This window comes from Paroedura picta, chromosome 7, assembly GCF_049243985.1.
Source record: "Paroedura picta isolate Pp20150507F chromosome 7, Ppicta_v3.0, whole genome shotgun sequence".
Taxonomy (NCBI): Eukaryota; Metazoa; Chordata; class Lepidosauria; order Squamata; family Gekkonidae; genus Paroedura; species Paroedura picta.
This window is the reverse complement of record NC_135375.1, coordinates 20,056,092-20,076,113: the sequence shown is the minus strand read 5'-3', so window position 1 is coordinate 20,076,113 and position 20,022 is coordinate 20,056,092. Positions and strand designations below refer to the sequence as shown.

General features: G+C 44.4%; 1 protein-coding gene across 6 annotated transcripts in view; it reads right to left on the bottom strand.

The window, feature by feature from the left end:
- SPEF2 (sperm flagellar 2) overlaps positions 1-20,022 on the bottom strand; it is a 110,256-nt gene that overhangs the window by 68,036 nt on the left and 22,198 nt on the right. For 5 of the 6 annotated variants that reach the window (XM_077346964.1, XM_077346967.1, XM_077346965.1 and 2 more), the window contains exons 9-13: positions 17,377-17,564; positions 12,353-12,521; positions 6,467-6,686; positions 4,941-5,074; positions 3,132-3,195 (exon numbers count right to left, since the gene is read on the bottom strand). In XM_077346964.1, coding sequence (XP_077203079.1) covers positions 3,132-3,195; positions 4,941-5,074; positions 6,467-6,686; positions 12,353-12,521; positions 17,377-17,564 — 775 coding nt within the window. Of the gene's footprint in view, positions 1-3,131; positions 3,196-4,940; positions 5,075-6,466; positions 6,687-11,810; positions 12,522-17,376; positions 17,565-20,022 lie in introns of those variants that run through there. The other variant, XM_077346970.1, reaches the window with a different exon arrangement.

The window sequence follows — 20,022 nt, the reverse complement described above, 5'->3', positions numbered from 1 at the left end:
GAACCAAAGGTTGGTTTTGCAGTCTTGTCTTCCTGCCACGAATGTGCAGTTGATGCATGTTTGTACCCTGCGTTCTGGGTGTCTGTTTTCAACAATGCCTTCTCCCACTTACATATTTCTTGTGTTCCACTCAATATAATTTTTCTCTCACCCATTGGACTGTGCAATGGGTGCAAACAGCATGAGAGAAGGCGAAGCAATGACACTGATTTAAGCATATGCCTCACGTGATGTGCCGTTCCAACTTTGACTATCCAGACAACGCAGAAGTTAACATTCCCTTCCAAAGAAGAAAGTTCATCTTTTGGAAATCGAAATCCACAGATAGCTGGGAACATTCACTTATTTGTTCATTCATTCATTCGGCTTATATACTGCCTCCCATTTGAAAGTTACTCAGAAACAACAAATGAGACACCACTATATTTATATACTGCCCCCTCCCCTGCATACCAAGGAACAGCGTGAAGACAAATAAGACCACTTTGGCTAAACAGTGCAACCAATTTATACTGACAAACATCCAATTGCTCAAATGCTAAGCGAGTGGAGCAAAACACACAGGGATTTCTTTTAAAGCAGCCTTTTTCAACCTTTTGATGGTGGAGGAACCCCGGAAATATTTTTCAGGCTTCAAGGAAGCCCAGAAGTGGTGACATGTCCCTTCAGAGAAGTGAGCGTGGAAGTAAGATGAGGGAATGAATGAATGAATCAGTCCATCCATCCATCCATCCATCCATCCATCCATCCTTCCATCCATCCATCCATCCATCCTTCCATCCATCCATCCATCCATCCATCCATCCATCCATCCATCCATCCATCCATCCATTTCCATTGTGGAGAAAGAGACTAGGCCCGTAGAGCAACAGGGGAAGTGGGCCCTAGTGATGTCTAATGAATGTCAGTGGCCATATGAACTTCTGGGAAAGACCACATAACCCCTGAGGAGCTCTTGCATAAGCCTAGGGTTCCCCGGAATCCTGGTTGGGAATCCCTGCCTTAAGTGCTCCTTCCCTCCACTTCTTTCTAAAGAACAAGCTGTATAATGGAATAGCCTTTACCATGCCTCTTCCAGGAAACCCCGAATGTCGCTCTGGAGACCTTGGTGCTTCTCCCCAGGAGAAATTCACAAGTACTTCTCTGATCATAAGGCACAAATGTGACACACAGCAAAAAGGGAGGAAAGGAGTCCCAGAAGGAGCAAAAGCTCAAGGCCAGTGGATCAACATGGCAAAGTGAGATGCTGACCTCAGGTGGTAAGATTCAGCAGAGGAGATGGACAACCCGCCCCTCTCCTAACCCTTGCTCCAGTCCTCTTACTTACGCCAGGGGACAGATCAGGCAGTACACCTTCCCTCCTTTCTTCTCCAGGCATTTTTGTACAACCGTGGCAGCCTGCACATGCACACTAGAGCTTTCTGAACTCTTGCAAGTCCTGCTGAGTATGTGCATCTTGCAGGACAGCATTTATAGATGGCTGGTGACTGAGAAAGGAAGGCGCACTAGCAGTATCTACCTCCTGCATTAGAGCAATGAGAGGTGGTGCAGTGGGGCAGCAGTATTATTATTATTATTATTATTATTATTATTATTATTATTATTATTATTATTATTATTATTATTATTTCGATTTATTTTCCGCCACTCCCAAATGGCTCGCGGCGGGTTACAATGTCTTAAAAACCCATTAAAACTCCCATTAAAAGACTTTAAAATGTCACAATATGGCAGCACAATAATAAGATCCCCTTCCTACCCCCATTCCTAAAAAAGGGGGGGTGGAGGAGAAGGAGGTCAACGATGTTCAAGAAGCCCGGGGGAGAGCAGTCGATGTACCACAGCAGCCCCAGCCTCAACCATAGACCTGGCGGAAGAGCTCCGTCTTGCAGGCCCTGCGGAACGTTAAAGGGTCCCGCAGGGCCCGCAGCTCACCCGGGAGCTCATTCCACCAGGTGGGGGCCAGGACCGAAAAGGCCCTGGCCCTGGTCGAGGCTAGGCGTGCTTCCCTAGGGCCGGGAACGACCAGAAGATTCTCACTTGCAGGAGGGGGAGCAAAGGAGGCAGGGAACTATAACTGTGGGCACCCTCAGACCCCCCCCCCCCAACCCTTAGTTAGCCTCGTTGGTGCTGTTGTGAGAGAGGTGAGGCTGAGAGAGCTCTGATATTACTGCTTGGTCAGAACAGCTCTATCAGTGCTGTGGTGAGCCCAAGGTCACCTAGCTGGCTGCACGGGGAGGAGTGGGAAGTCCTAACCACTGCACCATGCTGTATCTATGTGAAGGATCTCTGAAAAGACAGTTCTCAGCTTCTAACTTTTGGTGCCATGACAGTTAGGTTGCCAACACTGGGTTGGAAAATTTCTGGGGATTTGGGGGTGGATCCTGAGGAGCGGTTTAATACCATGTTGCCCACCCTCTAAAGCAGCCATTTTCTCCAGTGGAACTGACCCCCCAATCTGGAGATCACTTGTAATCCCAGCCCCACTTAAATGGAGTGCATTGTCCAGTATAAAATTGTAATACAGATATGCAAAGTGGCTTTATCAAGCAGGCCTTGATAGAGGTAGAGAAGGGAACAGGGAAACGTTCAAAAAATTCTAATGTAAGAAAAAAGCAACAGGGCAATTGTGACTGGTAAATAAATAAACCATAAGGAAGGCTGAGCGTCAAAGAATTGAGGCTTTTGAACTCTGGTGCTGGAGAAGACTCTTGCGGGTCCCTTGGACTGCAAGGCGAACAAACCGGTCAGTCCTAGAGGAGATCAGCCCGGAAGGCCAGATCCTGAAGATGAAACTCAAATACTTTGGCCACCTCATGAGAAGGAAGGACTCCCTGGAGAAGAGCCTAATGCTGGGAGCAATCGAGGGCAAAAGAAGAAGGGGACGACAGAGAATGAGGTGGCTGGATGGAGTCACTGAAGGAGTAGGTACAAACCTAAATGGACTCCGGGGAACGGTAGAGGACAGGAAGGCCTGGAGGATCATTGTCCATGGGGTTGCAATGGGTCGGACACGACTTCGCAACTAACAACAACAACAACAACAAAATAAATAAATGGCACAGTGGGGCCCATTTGATTTAAGAAATTGAAGCTATGGCATGCCAAAAGGGCTATTTTTCTTCACTTACCTTTGTTTTCTTCATCACAAATTTTCAACGCTACTATGGAAGCCTTGGAAGCAGCCTTCAAGACCTAGTTTTTTGAAGGGAAAAGCCATCTGTCATAAATTTAATATTGTGGAAGAGAAGTAGAGATATCGTTTTTAAAGTTCTCAGGATATTATACAGCCCCCCCCCAAACACGTAACAAGAACTCTGATGAATCTGTGGGCATCTCAATAAAGACCTCAAACCAAGGTCCTGTCAAGTTATGAAGAAAGAATACGAATTCCAGGAAAATCCAGCTGCAAAAGCACACTGAAAGTGCATTATACAACGTGTGTATAAGGGGCCCAGGACAGAGTGTGGATTCAAATTTGGGCTTCCCAGATCCTAATTCAACATTCCCAGTCCCAACCACTGCCATTTCCAACATGTTTATGCAGGTGAGGCAGCGGGCTGCAGTCATGATTAACAGCGGCTGTGCTGGAAACAGACAGGAGACAAATCTATTTTGAAGTGTTGTTGTTTTTTTGCCAGTGAAACAAAGCAAGTGCGGGGCAGCATTCATGTAGATCAATGAGACTGATGTAAGTTTTCAGAGGAGACGGAGCTCCATGTTCCTTTGTATGCAGTCGATATTTTATTTGTTTGTTTATTTATTTATTTAGATTTTTATAGAATCATAGAATCATAGAGTTGGAAGGGGCCATACAGGCCATCTAGTCCAACCCCCTGCTCAACGCAGGATCAGCCCAAAGCATCCTAAAGCATCCAAGAAAAGTGTGTATCCAACCTTTGCTTGAAGACTGACAGTGAGGGGGAGATCACCACCTCCTTAGGCGGCCTATTCCACTGCTGAACTACTCTGACTGTGAAAAACATTTTCCTGATATCTAGCCTATATCGTTGTCCTTATAGTTTAAACCCATTACTGCGTGTCCTCTCCTCTGCAGCCCACAGAAACAGCATCCTGCCCTCCTCCAAGTGACAACCTTTCAAATACTTAAAGAGGGCTATCATGTCCCCTCTCAACCTCCTTTTCTCCAGGCTGAACATTCCCAAGTCCCTCAACCTATCTTCATAGGGCTTGGTCCCTTGGCCCCAGATCATCTTCGTCGCTCTCCTCTGTACCCTTTCAATTTTATCAACGTCCTTCTTGAAGTGAGGCCTCCAGAACTTTCCTAAGGCTCTGGGTGGTTTGCATAAAACATTTTGGAACATTTACATAGAACACTATCAATGTCAATATAACAATAACAATAACATACCAACTAGAACACCTAGAACAGTAAAAATCCTTTTGATTTCCCCACTTTGGATACCCAAATGCCTCAAGACCAGACCCAAGGCGCCTTCAAAATACAATTTCTTTCATAAGAAGTCCCAAACGCATTTCGCTAAGCAGTGCTTTATCAAGGGATCCCCAAAATATGATATGAATACTTCAGTAGCTAAACAAGGGCTTATGAAAACAATTCCACAAGCAGCTACACAGAGCTTGCTACGCTGGATGTAACCATTTTGTTTTACCACTTAGGTGTCCTCTGGTTTGCTTATGGTTCTGTATTGCCCCCCTCCCCCTTCTTTCCCTGTAATTGCTCAGCCCAGACCCAGCAATTTGTGCCATGGCCAACCACGGAAACTAACCAAACTTGGGCACTGCCTACCACCGCGTCCTTTTTGCTAGAGATGCCTGGGCCTGGGGCCTTCCCCATGCAAAGCAGAGGCTCTTCTGCTGAGCTGCAGCCCCTCCCCAAAGATCAAGGCTGCCTGTTCTCCTGCCTCTTCATGGCTCTACTGGACGTTTTTAAAGTTGAAAACGAAAGGTTTGCTTACATCAATTTGATTCAAGGGAGATTCTTCTGTTTTCATTGGAGCCAAACCGGTCAGGCTTCCCGGTTCATTTTGATGAAAGGCATCGATGGCCTCTGAGATCAACTGGTCGATAGACAATGCCTGGATATTGAAGACTGTCAGGAAAGAACATACATTCGGCATCATAAGCTTATATTTCAGGACAATGTAACAATGCTGAACGTTGCCCCTTGCAGCTTTAGGAAAAACAGAGGAGATGCACACTTGGGGAACGCCCCTTCGCTTCAACAGAACGTTAGTGAGTAGGTTCTAGGCTCACTTCTACACAAGTGGTGACCAAAACCCACCAATATGTCATAGGAGGTTTGGGGATAGCCTCAAGGTATCCAAGACTTGATGGACTGGGCAGTTCGGCCTACTTCATTCAGCCCTTAAACCCATTCCTTGCAAACAGTAAGTCAGCTGCCCCGGATGAGTTGTAACAAAACAAATTCTATAAGACACCCCAAAGTCCATTCACTTTGTTTAATCATTCCAGTAAAGCAGACTAGTCAGTCCACAACCAAGAGAAAGCTTTGTGGCTCCGTAAAGAATGGAATTGGGGTCAATAGGAGGCGAAGGGGGCCCTAAGGGCCAATTGGAAGCGATGGTCTGGGTCAACTTTCAACCTCAAGCAAATGCCTGGTGGAGGAGCTCCCTTTTGCAGGCCCTGCGGAACTGTTTGGGTTCCGTCAGGGCCCTGATCTCCTCTGGGAGCTCATTCCACCAGGTGGGGGCCGGAATGGAGAAAGCTCTGGCCCTGGTTAAGGTCAAGCGGGCTTCTTTGGGGCCAGGGACCACACCAGGAGGTTGGAGGTAGTACAAACAGTACTGAGACAAACAGTAAGCTGGCTGCTTATGGCTTAAATTTATTCAATCTGTTCAGTTTCACACAATGCCAGAACACGATCCAGTATACCTTATTTTCTAAAACAGATGTCTTCCTCAATGGCTAATCACAGTAAGATAATTTAGAATCTTTACTGCAAATGGTTCTGTGCCATTTAATAGTATCACCTTGTCTGAAAGGTCTTCTGTTTCTAATTAGCACTGGAGGGGATTGTGGTCTGTGCCTACTCTTACGCCCACCTAAAGACCACGATCCCCTCCAGTGCTTGTTCCTTAGCTTGTGGTCAAGTCCATTAAGGTAGGAGGGGAAAGGCCATGGACCCCGTCCAGAGCCCCCCACGGGTCCACACACCCCTGGTTGGGAAGCCCTGCCTTAGAGACCGACAAGATTTTTTTTTGGGGGGGGGTGATCTTTCAAGAATCATAGCTCCCTTTGTCAGAACCCCCCCCCCTTCATCAGTTACCTATCTGATGAAGGGAGTTTTGACTATTGAAGACTAACACACCAAAATCTTGTTAGCCTCTGAGGTGCTATTGAACATAATTATAGCTGTTCCATTGCAGACCAGCAAAGCTTAACCTCAGATATCATTTTTCTGAGGAGTGCACAAAAAAGAGACCATCTAAAACCAAACGTTCCAGAGAATAACAAGCCCTACCTTCTTCCAAAAACTTGAGACAGGTGGTTTTCCCACTACAGAGCTTCCCCAGAATACATCCCTTGATAGGAAATGGAGAAATCACAGGTGGAGGCGGTTCCGGTTCTGGGGGGTAGACGATGCCCATCATCCGATAAATCACATGACCCAGGATCGGATTACTGGGAGGAGGTTTATTTGTGCTGATCTCTTCGGGAGGGCACCATTCCCCAGTCATAATCTGCAGCAAGATAAATAAAATAGAACCAAACACTTTTTCCTTCCCTCGCTAAACTATAAAAAATCAAAAATTAAAGTGGCCAATATCTGCCTTTAACCTGTCCAGACAATTTGTCTTGCCTAACAGTGAATAAAGCTATGGTTTATTTCAACCCAGTTGAGTTTCAGGGAAATTTTTCAACTTTCTAATCACCTGACAACAGGATGTACAACTCTTGAAAGCTTATCCCCTTAAATTATTGTTGAATTCTAAGGTTGTCCTAGAATCAAACGCAGCAGTTCTACTATAGACCAATATGGCCACCCTCTGAAATGATTTTCACGGTTTAAGGAGTATCATCAGTTACGTTCAGTGGCCAAAAATTGACATTCCCCATAGAAACCTTTTGACTAATTTGATCTTTCTGCATGCAGCTGATCTCACGCTTGAGCAGCGGAACTTCCTATAACAGTTTCCATTTGAAATACAGCACATGCCTTTGAATTACAATTTAAAATTATCACAAATTTTGCCATTTTCTAAACGTTTAATGTCACCCAGGCTATGGTGGAAATGTTGCCATCTTAGAATAGCAAACATGCCTTTCTTTATACATGTAGACAGAACAAGAGTGGCTATTCTTTTAAATATTTTTTTAACTATAGGGAAGAGGCTGTGTTATATGATTTATTTATATTTGTATTTATTGCCCGCTCTCTCTCTCTCCGGCAACTCAGGGTGGGTTATATCAAAACAAAATGCATAAATAGGATAAAATACAATATAAAATTGAGTTAAATTAGCTACCGTATTTGCCAGCGTATAAGACGACTGGGTGTATAAGACGACCTCCCACCATTTCCACTCAAAATATAGAGTTTGTTACATTACATTACAGTACTATGGGCCACTATGGGCAGCTATGTCTATCCCAACTGAAGTGCACCCGGCGTATAGGACGACCCCACCACTTGGAGGCATATTTTTCAGGGGGAAAAAGTAGTTTTATACGCCAGCAAATACTGTAATTTAAAACATTATTACAAACTATTGCCTGAGTTTCTCTATCTTGTATGAAAGGACAGGGGAAAGGTCATAAAATGTAAGTATAATTTGGTGGATTTCTGGCAGGGAGGCCAGGCATTTTCAGACATTATTTCAGCCTCAACCATAGGCCCAGCAGCCAGCAAAAGGAGCTCAGGGCAACATACAGGATTATTCCAGGACAACAATCCTGTGAGGTAGGCTAGATGGCGAGAGCAATTGGCTCAAGATCCCCCCTACAAAATGCATAACACCGTCAAAATTTGAGTCCAGAGCCCATTAGGCACACGTTGGATAAAGTAGATTAACCTGTTCTGCACAAGAAAACTCAGCTGCAAAAGCACATTGAAAGTGCATTGTCCAATGTGTGCCACCAAGCCTTTTTGTCCTTCCTATGGACCCAAAACTGCATAGCTCAGGCTAACTTGATGTCTTCAGAGCTCAGAAGTTAGATGCGGTCAGCCAAAGAATACAAGGATTGTGACTAAAAGGTAGGCAATACGAAACTATCTCTGAACGTCTCTTGCCTTCAAAATTCTATGCATTTAGTATAAGTGAGCTGTGACTGGTTAGCAGAAAAAGAAATTTAAGCTTCATGAGCAATCAGATTCAGAATAATGACTTTGCTGGTGGGAGAAACATCACTGCTACGTAAATGAAGGCCACGCTACAGTGTGAATTGATGAAAACATATTACTGGTAGCTTGTTTTGCAGTCTCTTTTTTGGGAGGGAGCTTCATCCAACGATGCATGTGGTCATCCGGGAATAGTGGCTGAATTACAGCTTCCCATCTCTTCGCATCAGGCACGTTCTTTGGACTTCTACGGCGCCATGTGGAAAATCTAATATATGCCTTTTTATGAACCAACCACTTCTCCTTTCCTTTCATCGGATGAAAGCTCCTTGAGTAAAAGTCTTGAGCTGTCAAAAAACTCTTTGTGAAGTAGCTTCTCAAGAGAGTTCACAGGCAAGAGAGTAGATAATAGAGGGATGGATACACTTGCTAAAAATCTTCTTAGACAGGTGCTGGCAAAGAGGTCGTTATGGGAGATGTTCAAAGACATTTAGGCAGAAGAAGCAGGGAAGACGAAAATCCATCCATGACCTAGAAGTTATCTGCGTCCAATGTGATATTAAAATATCTAGTTGACGGTCTTGACATATGTTTTCTATATCCTAGAGCAGGGATTCCCAACTAGGGGTCTGCGGACCCCTGGGGGTGGGTGGGAGTTCTGAAAAGGGTCAGTGGGAGCTCTGAAGTGGTGTGGTATGTGGGGAGGGGGTGTCTGGGCTGTCTTCTCAGCTCCTAATCTTCTTTCCAGCCTACATGAAGCAGAACTGCCATACTAGTAGTGAAGGTGGGGGTGGGAGGGAGCGAGGGCTAGCAGTGCGGGTAATAATGTCACTTCCGGAGGCATGGAAGGGGACGTGGCCAGCTGACATCACTTCCACGGCTTCTCGGAGTCTGAGAAATTACTTCCGGGGCTCCTTCACAGCTGAAAAAGGCTGCCCTAAAAGTATGAACAGGAAGAGCTTACTTGATGCTGCCTGATACAGAGTCTGACCATTAGTGTATCAAGATCTGTCTACACAGACTGTCAGTGCTTCTCCGTGGTCTTTCACATCACCTACTCTGAACATTTTTAAACTGCAGATGCTGGGAACTGAACCTGAGATCTTTTGTATGCAAAGCATAAGCTCCACCACTGAGCCATGGTCAGTTATGAGCCTTCTCTTTCCTGATGAGCTAAAATAGGGAGATGCTCTGGTCATCCTTCTTTTTGATTCTGGTTTTTTGAGATATTGACTTTGAGGAAAACCCATTGGCTCCCCCAGTATTTTTTTTAAGCACGAAATCTGTGGAATCAAGATTACAAACGATACAACAAAAAATAACATGTTTTCATTTTAGCACTCTGTGTTGTTCAGCACACAGGACATGATGTCGGTAGATATATTAACTATGTTAGAGATATTGGAGTCTTCATTTTAAAATACATTCAGACTAAAATAGCCAAGGCAAATTCAACTTGTATGCATTTCATAAAGAAATGACTGCAGGGAATTAGCCAGATGTTAGATTAGGACCCCAAATCAGCAAAGAATCTGAATGCAGATTCTTTTTCAGTGCTCATCTGGTCCCATGCATTGCATATCCTTGTGCAGAGCTACTTGGTGCACCCAAATACAGTTACTGTTAGGCCAAGGTGAGAATGTTTTTAAAAACTACAAATGTAAGGAATGGCATGGAAGTAGCAAATCTTTTATTGTAAAACAACAGCATTGTGAAACTGTTTGTGCGTCTGTGTGTGCATGCGTGTGTGCACATGCAAAAATGGAAACAACTGCATGGAAGAACAGTAAGAAAAATTTAAGAGCAGTACAAATATCCACATAAATACTTTTATGAAAAGAAAGGCTACATTTAATTTCTTCATGTTGCTCTACTTTGGATGACTCTGACAACATGGGTGCTAATTATTCCCCATTAAGGTTGAGAATGTTTAAGTGTCTTTTAAAAGTAATACATTAATCCAGGCTTTCTCAACCTGGGTTTCATGAAATCCTGGGTTTTTTTGACAGCTCTGGAAGGGTTTCCCAAATGGGTGGAAGTTAATTCATTTTTAATATATCTTTTTTTTACATTTGTTAAACAATTATCAGTTGATATGTCCAGATATGGTCATGTCAAACTGCCCCCCCTCCCAAAATGGCCAATGACCTGCCTGGAGGGGGTGGGGAGGGGGCCCCAGGTGGTCATTTCCACAGCTATGCTTCTCAACCACATTCTGCACAATTATGCCACTTCTGGGGTGTCTCAAAGTCTGAAGAATGTTTCAGGAGTTTCTCAAGGAAAAAAAAAATTGAGAAAGGCTGCATTAATCACTGCACTCAGGGAATTTCAAAGATGCACATAAAGCTTCTCTGCATGTGAACTGTACTGGATTGGGAAGCTCCTTTATACCTATGGCCTTTTTTTCCTGCATCCCAATAATAAGGAAGCCTTAAAGGTCACTGTGTGGTCCTTGCCAGAATAGAGACATGCATATATTTAGCATTTCACGGTTTAAAAACTGGAATGGAAGAAGATTGGAGAAGACTCAATAGAAGAATTTCTCACCTATGTTATTTGTGAAATCTATTTTCTGAATTCCTAGACCGCAAAGAAACGTTTGGATGCTACCTGGGTAGCACATCTACCACTTCCACAGCTTAATCTCATGTTGCAACAGTAACATGGATACAACCACATCTGTGCTGTTCCTTATTAGGGCAGACAGGACTCATGTGGTTTCCACATAGAGGAGATGTTTGTGTCTCTTGATTACTCTACCAAAACTTGATCTGTGTGGCATGCAATCAGGTCACAGGGAAAGCAGTGACCAGGATGGACTCTGCCCAAGTCTACAACAGAAACGGGGACTGGGTCCAAGTCAACGGAAACAACAGGGAATGTACCTACCGATTTCACGGCAACCATTCAATAGTAGTCAACAAAAGTGTAGTACTACCAGTAGTAAGATGCCAATGCTAAGCGGCATGTGAATGACCCTCCAATCTAAAAATACCCCAACACTGTTCTTCCAAGGAAAGCCACATCCAGAATGAAAAACCATTTATAAACACAACGAAAACAAGCTTTCGTTTGCAGAGGTAAAAACCACAAAAAGTGAATTAACACAAAAACAATGTCAGGCATCCATGAAACCAACGCATATCAAAGGGTTACTATGTAACACAAAAATAAATTGTACCCAATTCAGGATGTGGGCACAAAGAGAACATAAAAGATATGGCGGTAATCATTTCCCTAAGAAGATGGGGAGGAGGGGGGAAACCAACTAGTTGTAGAGGTACCTCAAGAGACTCAAAACAGAAAAGATCCCAAACCAATGAAAAATATGCTTGTCCAATGGTACTGAGTTGATAATGGGAAGTTGATCTGGGAAGTAACTAGAGAAAACGCCGGTCAGAAGAAACACATATTTAATGTTTCGTTTTTATAAATGGAGCCTACTTTCAAGAGACAAGAAGTACTCTAGCTACAGTTTTCACGCTAGATTCCTACAGAGATGATAACAATAACCAATATTTCTCAGAACCATCATAAGTAAGTTATGATATTAAAATGAGCTGATAGCAAAATACCAAGAATCTGACTTGAAATCTACTCAATGTGCTTTTTTAAAAATCAGATACCAAGGGCATACAAAATAAGACTACTCATGTTGGGGAGACAGTGTTTATTTTGCATTCAGTTTTGCAAATGCCTTTTATGTTACATTTTTCTAGCACAGCGGAATGGACTCTCGGCCTAAACAACAGCACTCTGTCATCTCATTGCAACTCTGATCGTCTTACATACCGTCATGACTGTACTTTGGGCTAAATAACAAAAACTTTTAGAAGATGTTGGCACAGCCTTCCGAAATGGCAATGATCTAAGGCACTATCTATTCCCAGAAAAAACAGAATAGGAATGAAGTACGTTGAGCCATGTGAAAATCTGCATAAAAATTCTAACGATTAACCATCGATCAAATCTATATAGCATCCTGGACAATGGACGGCAGCCGCGAGCAATAACTTTTTTAGGAGCACGTTTTATGTTCTTCCACTAGGCCGTGTCAGTGGGGAGTACCTTATATTCATCATAGTCTTTTTCATCTAGAAAATTCATTTTGTCCAGTTCTACAAGCTGCGAAGGAGTGGGGTCCATCGGCAAAGGGTCGATCACGGCTTGTTCGTAAATGGGCTTCCCTTTTAAGAAGAGTTCCTTCCAGTCACGCATCAGTTTGGCGGGGATTAAGCTGTGGAAATCAAGCAGAATCAAAAACCTGTGGTCGGATCAGATCGGACCATGCTTTTTTAGGAAGAACGGATCAATAGCAACATCAAACGTACAACAAGAAGGATCTCCTTGAACTACAAGCTGTTCTAATACAGGCTTTCTCAACCAGAGTGTCGTGAAACCCTAAGGTTTCTTGATGGCCCCGGAAGGGTTTTGGAATGTATGGGAGTTAATTATTAATTTTATTTATATAAACAGTTATTGGGTAATATGACCATATATGTTCAGGGCATCTTGCCCCCCCCCCATGGCCAATGACGGGCCTGGAGGGGTGGGAAGGGAAGGGGCCCCGAGTGGGCATGTACACAGCTATGCTTCCTAACCATATTCTGCACAATCATGCCACTGTGGGGGTTTCTCAAAGCCCGAAGAATGTTTCAGGGGTTTCTCAACAGTAAAAAGGTTGAGAAAGGATGCCCTAACGTGCTCTCCAGACCTAGAAAGAATATCCCCCCAGCTATTGAGCTATATGTTCAGCCAAGCCAATAATTTTTCTCTAACCAGGAAGGGATGCTCTGATCTCTTTCTTTGTAAAGAATCCACTGCCAATAGGTTACAAAGCTAAAAGAACATTTAAGAGAGCCTGAAGGAAAGATCGGCATGCATTGACTTTGCACAGATGAAACCAGTGCCTCTAGGGAAACACCTCAGGTGCTCCATTTCTGGTTCTTCTCTCCTCCTGCCTTTGTCCAGGAAAGACCCTCAGACATGCCCAGCTTCTAAGATGCCTTAAAAAGTGGGGAATGCCCCACTGTCTGTAGAAGCAGACTGCTTAAAAGACAGTTACAGCCTACGGAAGCATGGAACAGTAGAATACTCAGGACAAAAGACCCACAGGCTTAGCACCTATTCCCTATACTGTTTGCCACTATGGCCACTGAGTTGGAGGTGGAAGCCATAGACATATCTAGCCAGGCAATAGAATGGCTGTGCACACCCTTGGTGACCAGGTGATCAACAGTGCACTGTTTCCAAATACATAGCTCCATCATTCAGGAAATGCATAATTGAGAAAGGTCCCCAGACTGTCCCTTAATACAATCAGTTTTCCGGCCCAGTCTATGCCCTGTCCTGTTCAGTTCTTTCCTGCCACCCTCGGTCATACAAACTGTAACCCAGGGGTAGTCAAACTGCGGCCCTCCAGATGTCCATGGACTACAATTCCCAGGAGCCCCTGCCAGCAAATGCTGGCAGGGGCTCCTGGGAATTGTAGTCCATGGACATCTGGAGGGCCGCAGTTTGACTACCCCTGCTGTAACCTGAACTTTGGCTCTGGTTCCCTTTCCGGATTACAAATTCCAATTCCGTATGCCTACTTTGTGTGAGATCACATGGCGTCTTTCCAGCCATGTGGGACTAGACCTTATCTTATCAAGGACTCAAGTAGTGAGTGCTTGATAGGAAGAACTACAATGGGGAAGAAAAAAGGAGGAGGGGTTTTAATGGCCGAATTGCTAATGGAGAACGATCAACAGAATTTTAAGTAAGGGAATTTAAGAACCTCGGACATTTCAACCGGTCCAAAACACAGCTGCAATTATTAACTATAATCAACCAAATGGAGCAGACAGCTCTGATATTGCACCAACTTGACCGTCTTTGTGAGTCCGGTTCACAGAGCTGATATTTGAAGTCCTAAACATTCTAGAACCAGGACACCTTAAAGGCCACCTCCCCCCTCACGTACTTGCCTGAGGTTTGAGATCAGAATCTAAAGCCATGATCTGGGTTCATCCATCATCAGAAGTACTGTGGGTTGGGACTAGGACTGCGGGGTGCCCTCCCAAGGGGAAGTCCATTCTAATCTTTCAGCGGGCTGAAAAAACACCTTCAACCAAGAAGGATCCAACTATGAACTGTTTCTAATCCTACTGTCCTGATGTTTCTGCCTTCCTGTGGCTCTATGGTTATTGGTTACTGTGGTTTTGGTTTATTTTCTTTTTATACTGAATTTTAAAACGACATTAGTTCAATTTTATGCAGATCTTTTCTGATGAGTAACAAACAAATACGTAACATCTACTATAAAATTCTGAAGCTGAGAATTAGGGCATGTAACTTGGGCCAAAGCCAGGACAAAAGGAACTCTGACTCAGTCATTATTTCCTGTAATTATAAGAAACAGTAGTAGAATCATAGAATCATAGAGTTGGAAGGGGCCATACAGGCCAACCCCCTGCTCAACACAGGATCAGCCCAAAGCATCCTAAAGCATCCAAGGTCCTCTTATTTACTTTCTGTCCCCTTGCCTAAAGGAGATTGACAGGGCCAAGCTTTCAATCTGAAGGAAAGATAAGAATATGTCACCGGACTTGGAATTCTATGCCTAACGCATCTCAGAGAAATGCCTAAGTAGAAAAGGAGGAGGTGTGACAAATTACCTCTTCCTTTCATGTGTGGAAAGAGATATGGGGCTAGATCCAGCTAGTTTCTTCAGTCATCCACTATTCTCTTCTTCAGTGCCTGTCCAATATGGCGGTTGCCAGTGATATCCCATGATCCTCAGCACAGCCATTTATCGTGGTTCCGAAGTGTCTACCAGCAGAAAATCTGGTTGGATCCAACCCTTTGACCAGGGATCCCCAGCTTATTTCAGACTTAGAATTCTGACATTGTGTGATAGGCGAAATCACAAAATGGCTGCTGCAAAAGGAGGAGCCAACCGCAGGAGGAACACACCGCACAAGAGGAACACACCGCACAAGATAGCCACTGCAGGAGATGTACACACACAAACAAATGGAGGAAAGGAACTTGCTATTCTGACATAAGGTTCAATGAATAAATCCTCCTCTCCTGTCTCCTTTCCTTGCATGCTCAAAGGCGTAACAACTGAGATTCTGCCTTCATAGCCCAACAAGAAAAAAACCCATGTGGCTCAATAAAACCTGCAGGTTAAAGAAGAATCCGTATTGACCAGAGGTCAATATGAAGCATGAAGAACAATTCTTGTCTTCAGAATCTTTAATAATATTCATCAGAACAACCAAAAACTGGTATCCCAAGTGAAATTTAGTTTCATTATTAGACTTCCTCAGCTGTGTAATAACAGCTTTAGGATGCTTTGGGCTGATCCTGCACTGAGCAGGGGGTTGGACTAGATATGGCCTGTGTGGCCCCTTCCAACTCTATGATTCTATGATTCTAACTGCATGCGACCAAAAAATTCAAGCAGAGTCCAAGGTCTCTTGGGAACAGACATGGTCTGCTTGAATTTTTTGGTCATGTGTAATTAATATTACATAACTGAGGAAGTCTAACAACCAAACCAAATTTACCTAAGATACTAATCTTTGGTTGTTTTTTTATTATTACTATTATGTATATAAAAGGTAAAGGTATCCCCTGTGCAAGCACCGAGTCATGTCTGACCCTTGGGGTGACGCCCTCTAGCGTTTTCTTGGCAAACTCAATATGGGGTGGTTTGTCAGTGCCTTCCCCAGTCATTACCGTTTACCCCCCAGCAAGCTGGGTACTCATTTTACCGACCTCGGAAGGATGGAAGGCTGAGTCAACCTTGAGCCGGCTGCTGGGATTGAACTCCCAGCCTCATGGGCAAAGCTGTCAGACGGCTGCCTTACCACTCTGCGCCACAAGAGGCTCATGTACATATATTTTACTAAATATTTTCATTAATAAAACAGAGTGAAACAAAGTCCTAGAGGAAAAAGGGAAAAAATTAAAAGGAAGAATCCAAAACAAAATAAGAATTAAACATTATTATTTCCATTTTCTCCTCTAACTTCTTATATTATACGTGATTATTTATATTCTCTTGTTAAACTTAGTTTTCAAAGCCTTCGGTTAGAGCCACATTATTATTTTAATGGCAAGCAATGATTTTCAGCTAAAGTGCAAGGAAATATTTGACTTTCCACTGTGCAAGTACAGGACTGAAAGCCAACACCGGCCTTGTACTTAGAACAGCACCCAGGTGGTGCACCCGGGCTATGAAACTGTCTCTCCTGGCATATGAATTTTGTCTCTGGTCTATTTTGGGCTCCCGCAAATCTGTCACACTGGGATGCGCTCCTGGAGACAGGTGGTTTGACAGCTGCCCAGCTGCTGTTCATACCTGCTATTTAATGCCGCTATTTTGCCTACTTTGTAAATTATTTCAATCTGTTTTGGATGTCAGCTTCAGTTCTGTGGTTTTAAACATTTATGCCAGCTGACTTGAAAGCTTGAGTTGTGGAAAGACAAGATGGAAAATAATCTAAATTAGAAATACAATAACTCGGCTGGTTTTTTTCCACCATATACATGACAGAGCTATCTCAGCTGTATGGATTCTAAAAGGCATTTCTCTTATATAGGGACTCCAACTTTTTAAAGGAACACTTACAATTTAACAGTTCCTGATGGTGAATCAGAGTGTCTGATCCCCATTCAGAAAATGCTCTTACCGAGCATTATGCCCATGGTCCTCTGTGCAAGGCTGGTGAAAATGAGGCCTGCAGGAACCAACAATTAATAATGCTGGCAAGGGCTCCTGGGAATTGTAGTCCATGGACATCTGGAGGGCCGCAGTTTGACTACCCCTGGTGTAGAATGTGTGCCATTACCCACGAGGAGGAGAAAGCAGAGAACAGTATAAGGACCTTTGGGTCCCCACCGGAAAGAAAAGCAGAGTACAAACCAAGGAAATCAATAAGGTGACTCTGGATTTAGTTGCTGGTTTTTCCACCTGTCCCTGCTCTGCTGTTCTGTCTCCACCGCAAAGACCACGTTTAAGGGGAGGTGATTCCTGAAACCTCAGAAAAAGTAACTTTGTGTGTGTGTGTGCTAAACTGGGGAAAGTTAGGATGACTTACTTGTTTGTCAGCATGCGGTACTCTCCTATTTTGGTCGCTAAATCAATGATTTGTTCAGTCACTTCCCAACACAGAGCGTAGTGCTTCTTGTAGCAAGCCTCGGCTCTCTCTGCGGCGAGTTTGGCATGCAGCTGTCTCTCTTGAAAGGCCTGATCCTCAAGCTCAATTCTCTCCTGTTTTGCAAGAGCCTAGAAGGAATTGGTTTCACATAAGCGAGGTGGTTGTTTTCTTCTTCTTCAAATCAACTATCATATGATTTGAGTTAAGGATAAAGCCAAAAAAAGCCCTCGCTAATATTGAATGCAAATCCAGATACGTGGTATGTCTCGTGACTGAAATTTTGCATGGCCCCCTTTCCCCACCATACACGCCGAATGAGTATAATTTTACATAATCTTCATCCTCAAGCTAAATCAACAGGCTGCCTTGACAGATACATGACCGCAAATTCATGTCTGCAGGGGAGAATCGTTGAGCAGGGAGTGCTCCCCCAAAGCACATCATCATCTCAGATGGCTTTTCCCCTGGTTGGGTTAAGCAGCACCTACGCTTTCCTGACGCTTTATGCAGTAGGTCACAGGTTCAATCCCCAGCATCTCCAAGCAATAGCTGACAGGTGAAAGGACCATAAGAACATAAGAAAAAGCCCTGCTGGATAAGACCAATGGTCCATCCAGTCCAGCATCCTGTCTCAAGCAGTAGCCAACCAGCTTCTCTGGACAGCCAAAAGGGCACAGAGGCCAAGAATTTCCCTTGATGAGAACACAAGAGGAGCCCTGCTGGATCAGACCAATGGTCCATCCAGTCCAGCGTCCTGTCTCAAGCAGTAGCCAACCAGCTTCTCTGGACAGCCAAAAGGGCATAGAGGCAAAGACCTTCCCTTGATAAGAACACAAGAGGAGCCCTGCTGGATCAGACCAATGGTCCATCCAGTCCAGCATCCTGTCTCAAGCAGTAGCCAACCAGCTTCTCTGGACAGCCAAAAGGGCATAGAGGCAAAGACCTTCCCTTGATAAGAACACAAGAGGAGCCCTGCTGGATCAGACCAATGGTCCATCTAGTCCAGCGTCCTGTCTCAAGCAGTGGCCAGCCAATTCCTCTGGACAGCCAGCAACAGGACATCAAGGCTGAAACCTCCCCCTGATGTTGTCTCCTGTCCGTGGGATTCAGAGGTTTACTGCCTCTGAATGTGGAGGTTCCCCTCAATCACCATGCCAAATAGCCATCAATGGACTTACCCACCATGAATCTATATAATCCCCCTCTAAAGCTATGTATTTCTCTAGCTGACTCCCAGGTAGGAGCTTTTAACCAACAAGACCCAGTAGCCCTCCAGCCTCTCAAGTGCGGGTCTTTGACATCCCCTGCCACCTGCTTATTGTAACTGGAGATGCCAAGGATTGAAACTGGGACCCCAAGCAGATGCTCTACCACGGAGCCACAGCCTCATCCCAAACTTTTGCCATCCTTTCTAACATGCCCAGTTACAGAGCAATATTGACCTCTAGTGGTCAGGATGTATATATGCAGTTCCTAAAGCCTGCCTACCAGGGGTTCCATCGCACCTCGTGACCTCATTCAATCTTCTCTTGTGTTAGCCAACAGGGAGTGCCACGGACACCAATTTCTCACTTGTGTGGCACGTCACTTTTTTAAAACATGTTTTTCACTTGCTTGCTCTGAAGCAAAGTTACCTTCGACTGTGCTATGTTCACCTCTGGTACCACTATACCTGAAACCAGAGCAGAACGGCAAAGGGTTCTGGGCACTTTGAGAATGTAATTAAATCAGGAAGGTTTAGCCGTGTTTTCTTCCTTATATAAAGTCTTCTGTCCCTGTTCTTTAAAAAAAAAAAAAAGGGCTCTGTTTCGGAGGTAGCTTGCTCTCTGCCACACTTATCTGGTCGAAAACAAGAGGTTTGCAAAATCAGAGTCCAGTGGCACCTTTAAGACCAACAAAGATTTATTCAAGGCGTGCTTTGCACTCAAAAGCTCATGCCTTGAATCAATCTTTGTTGGTCTTAAAGGTGCCACTGGACTCTGATTTTGTTCTGTTGTGCTGCTTCAGACCAACACGGCTACCCACTGGACTCTAAGAGGTTTGCAAAGTAGCTTTCCAGGAAAATGGATCGCTGCTTTCAGTTCGTTTAAGGTTCCTCAATAACCCGAGTGGTAAAAATCAAGTCTCCCGCTGGCCTTAAACCAGGGGTAGTCAACCTGTGGTCCTCCAGATGTCCATGGACTACAATTCCCATGAGCCCCTGCCAGCGTTTGCTGGCAGGGGCTCATGGGAATTGTAGCCCATGGACATCTGGAGGACCACAGGTTGACTACCCCTGCCTTAAACTTCAGAGCTGATGGGGATCGGCTGGAGTGTTCTGAGGGACATGCTCAATTCATGCAGTTATACCAAGACCCAGGAGGTCTGACCCGTGCCCTGAGTATCCCCCCCCCCACCACTTATGCCCCATAATTCCTGCAGCAGGCTCAGAGGTTCATTGGAAGATTCCTCAGTACAGCAACTGTACCTTGAATGCAAAAGCTTGGGGGTGGGGGGAGAGATATTGTTCTGCATTATGTTGCTACATTTCACTCTTAAATATTCTGGCACATTGAATCTAGTTCTTCTTAGAGCTCCTCACCCCCA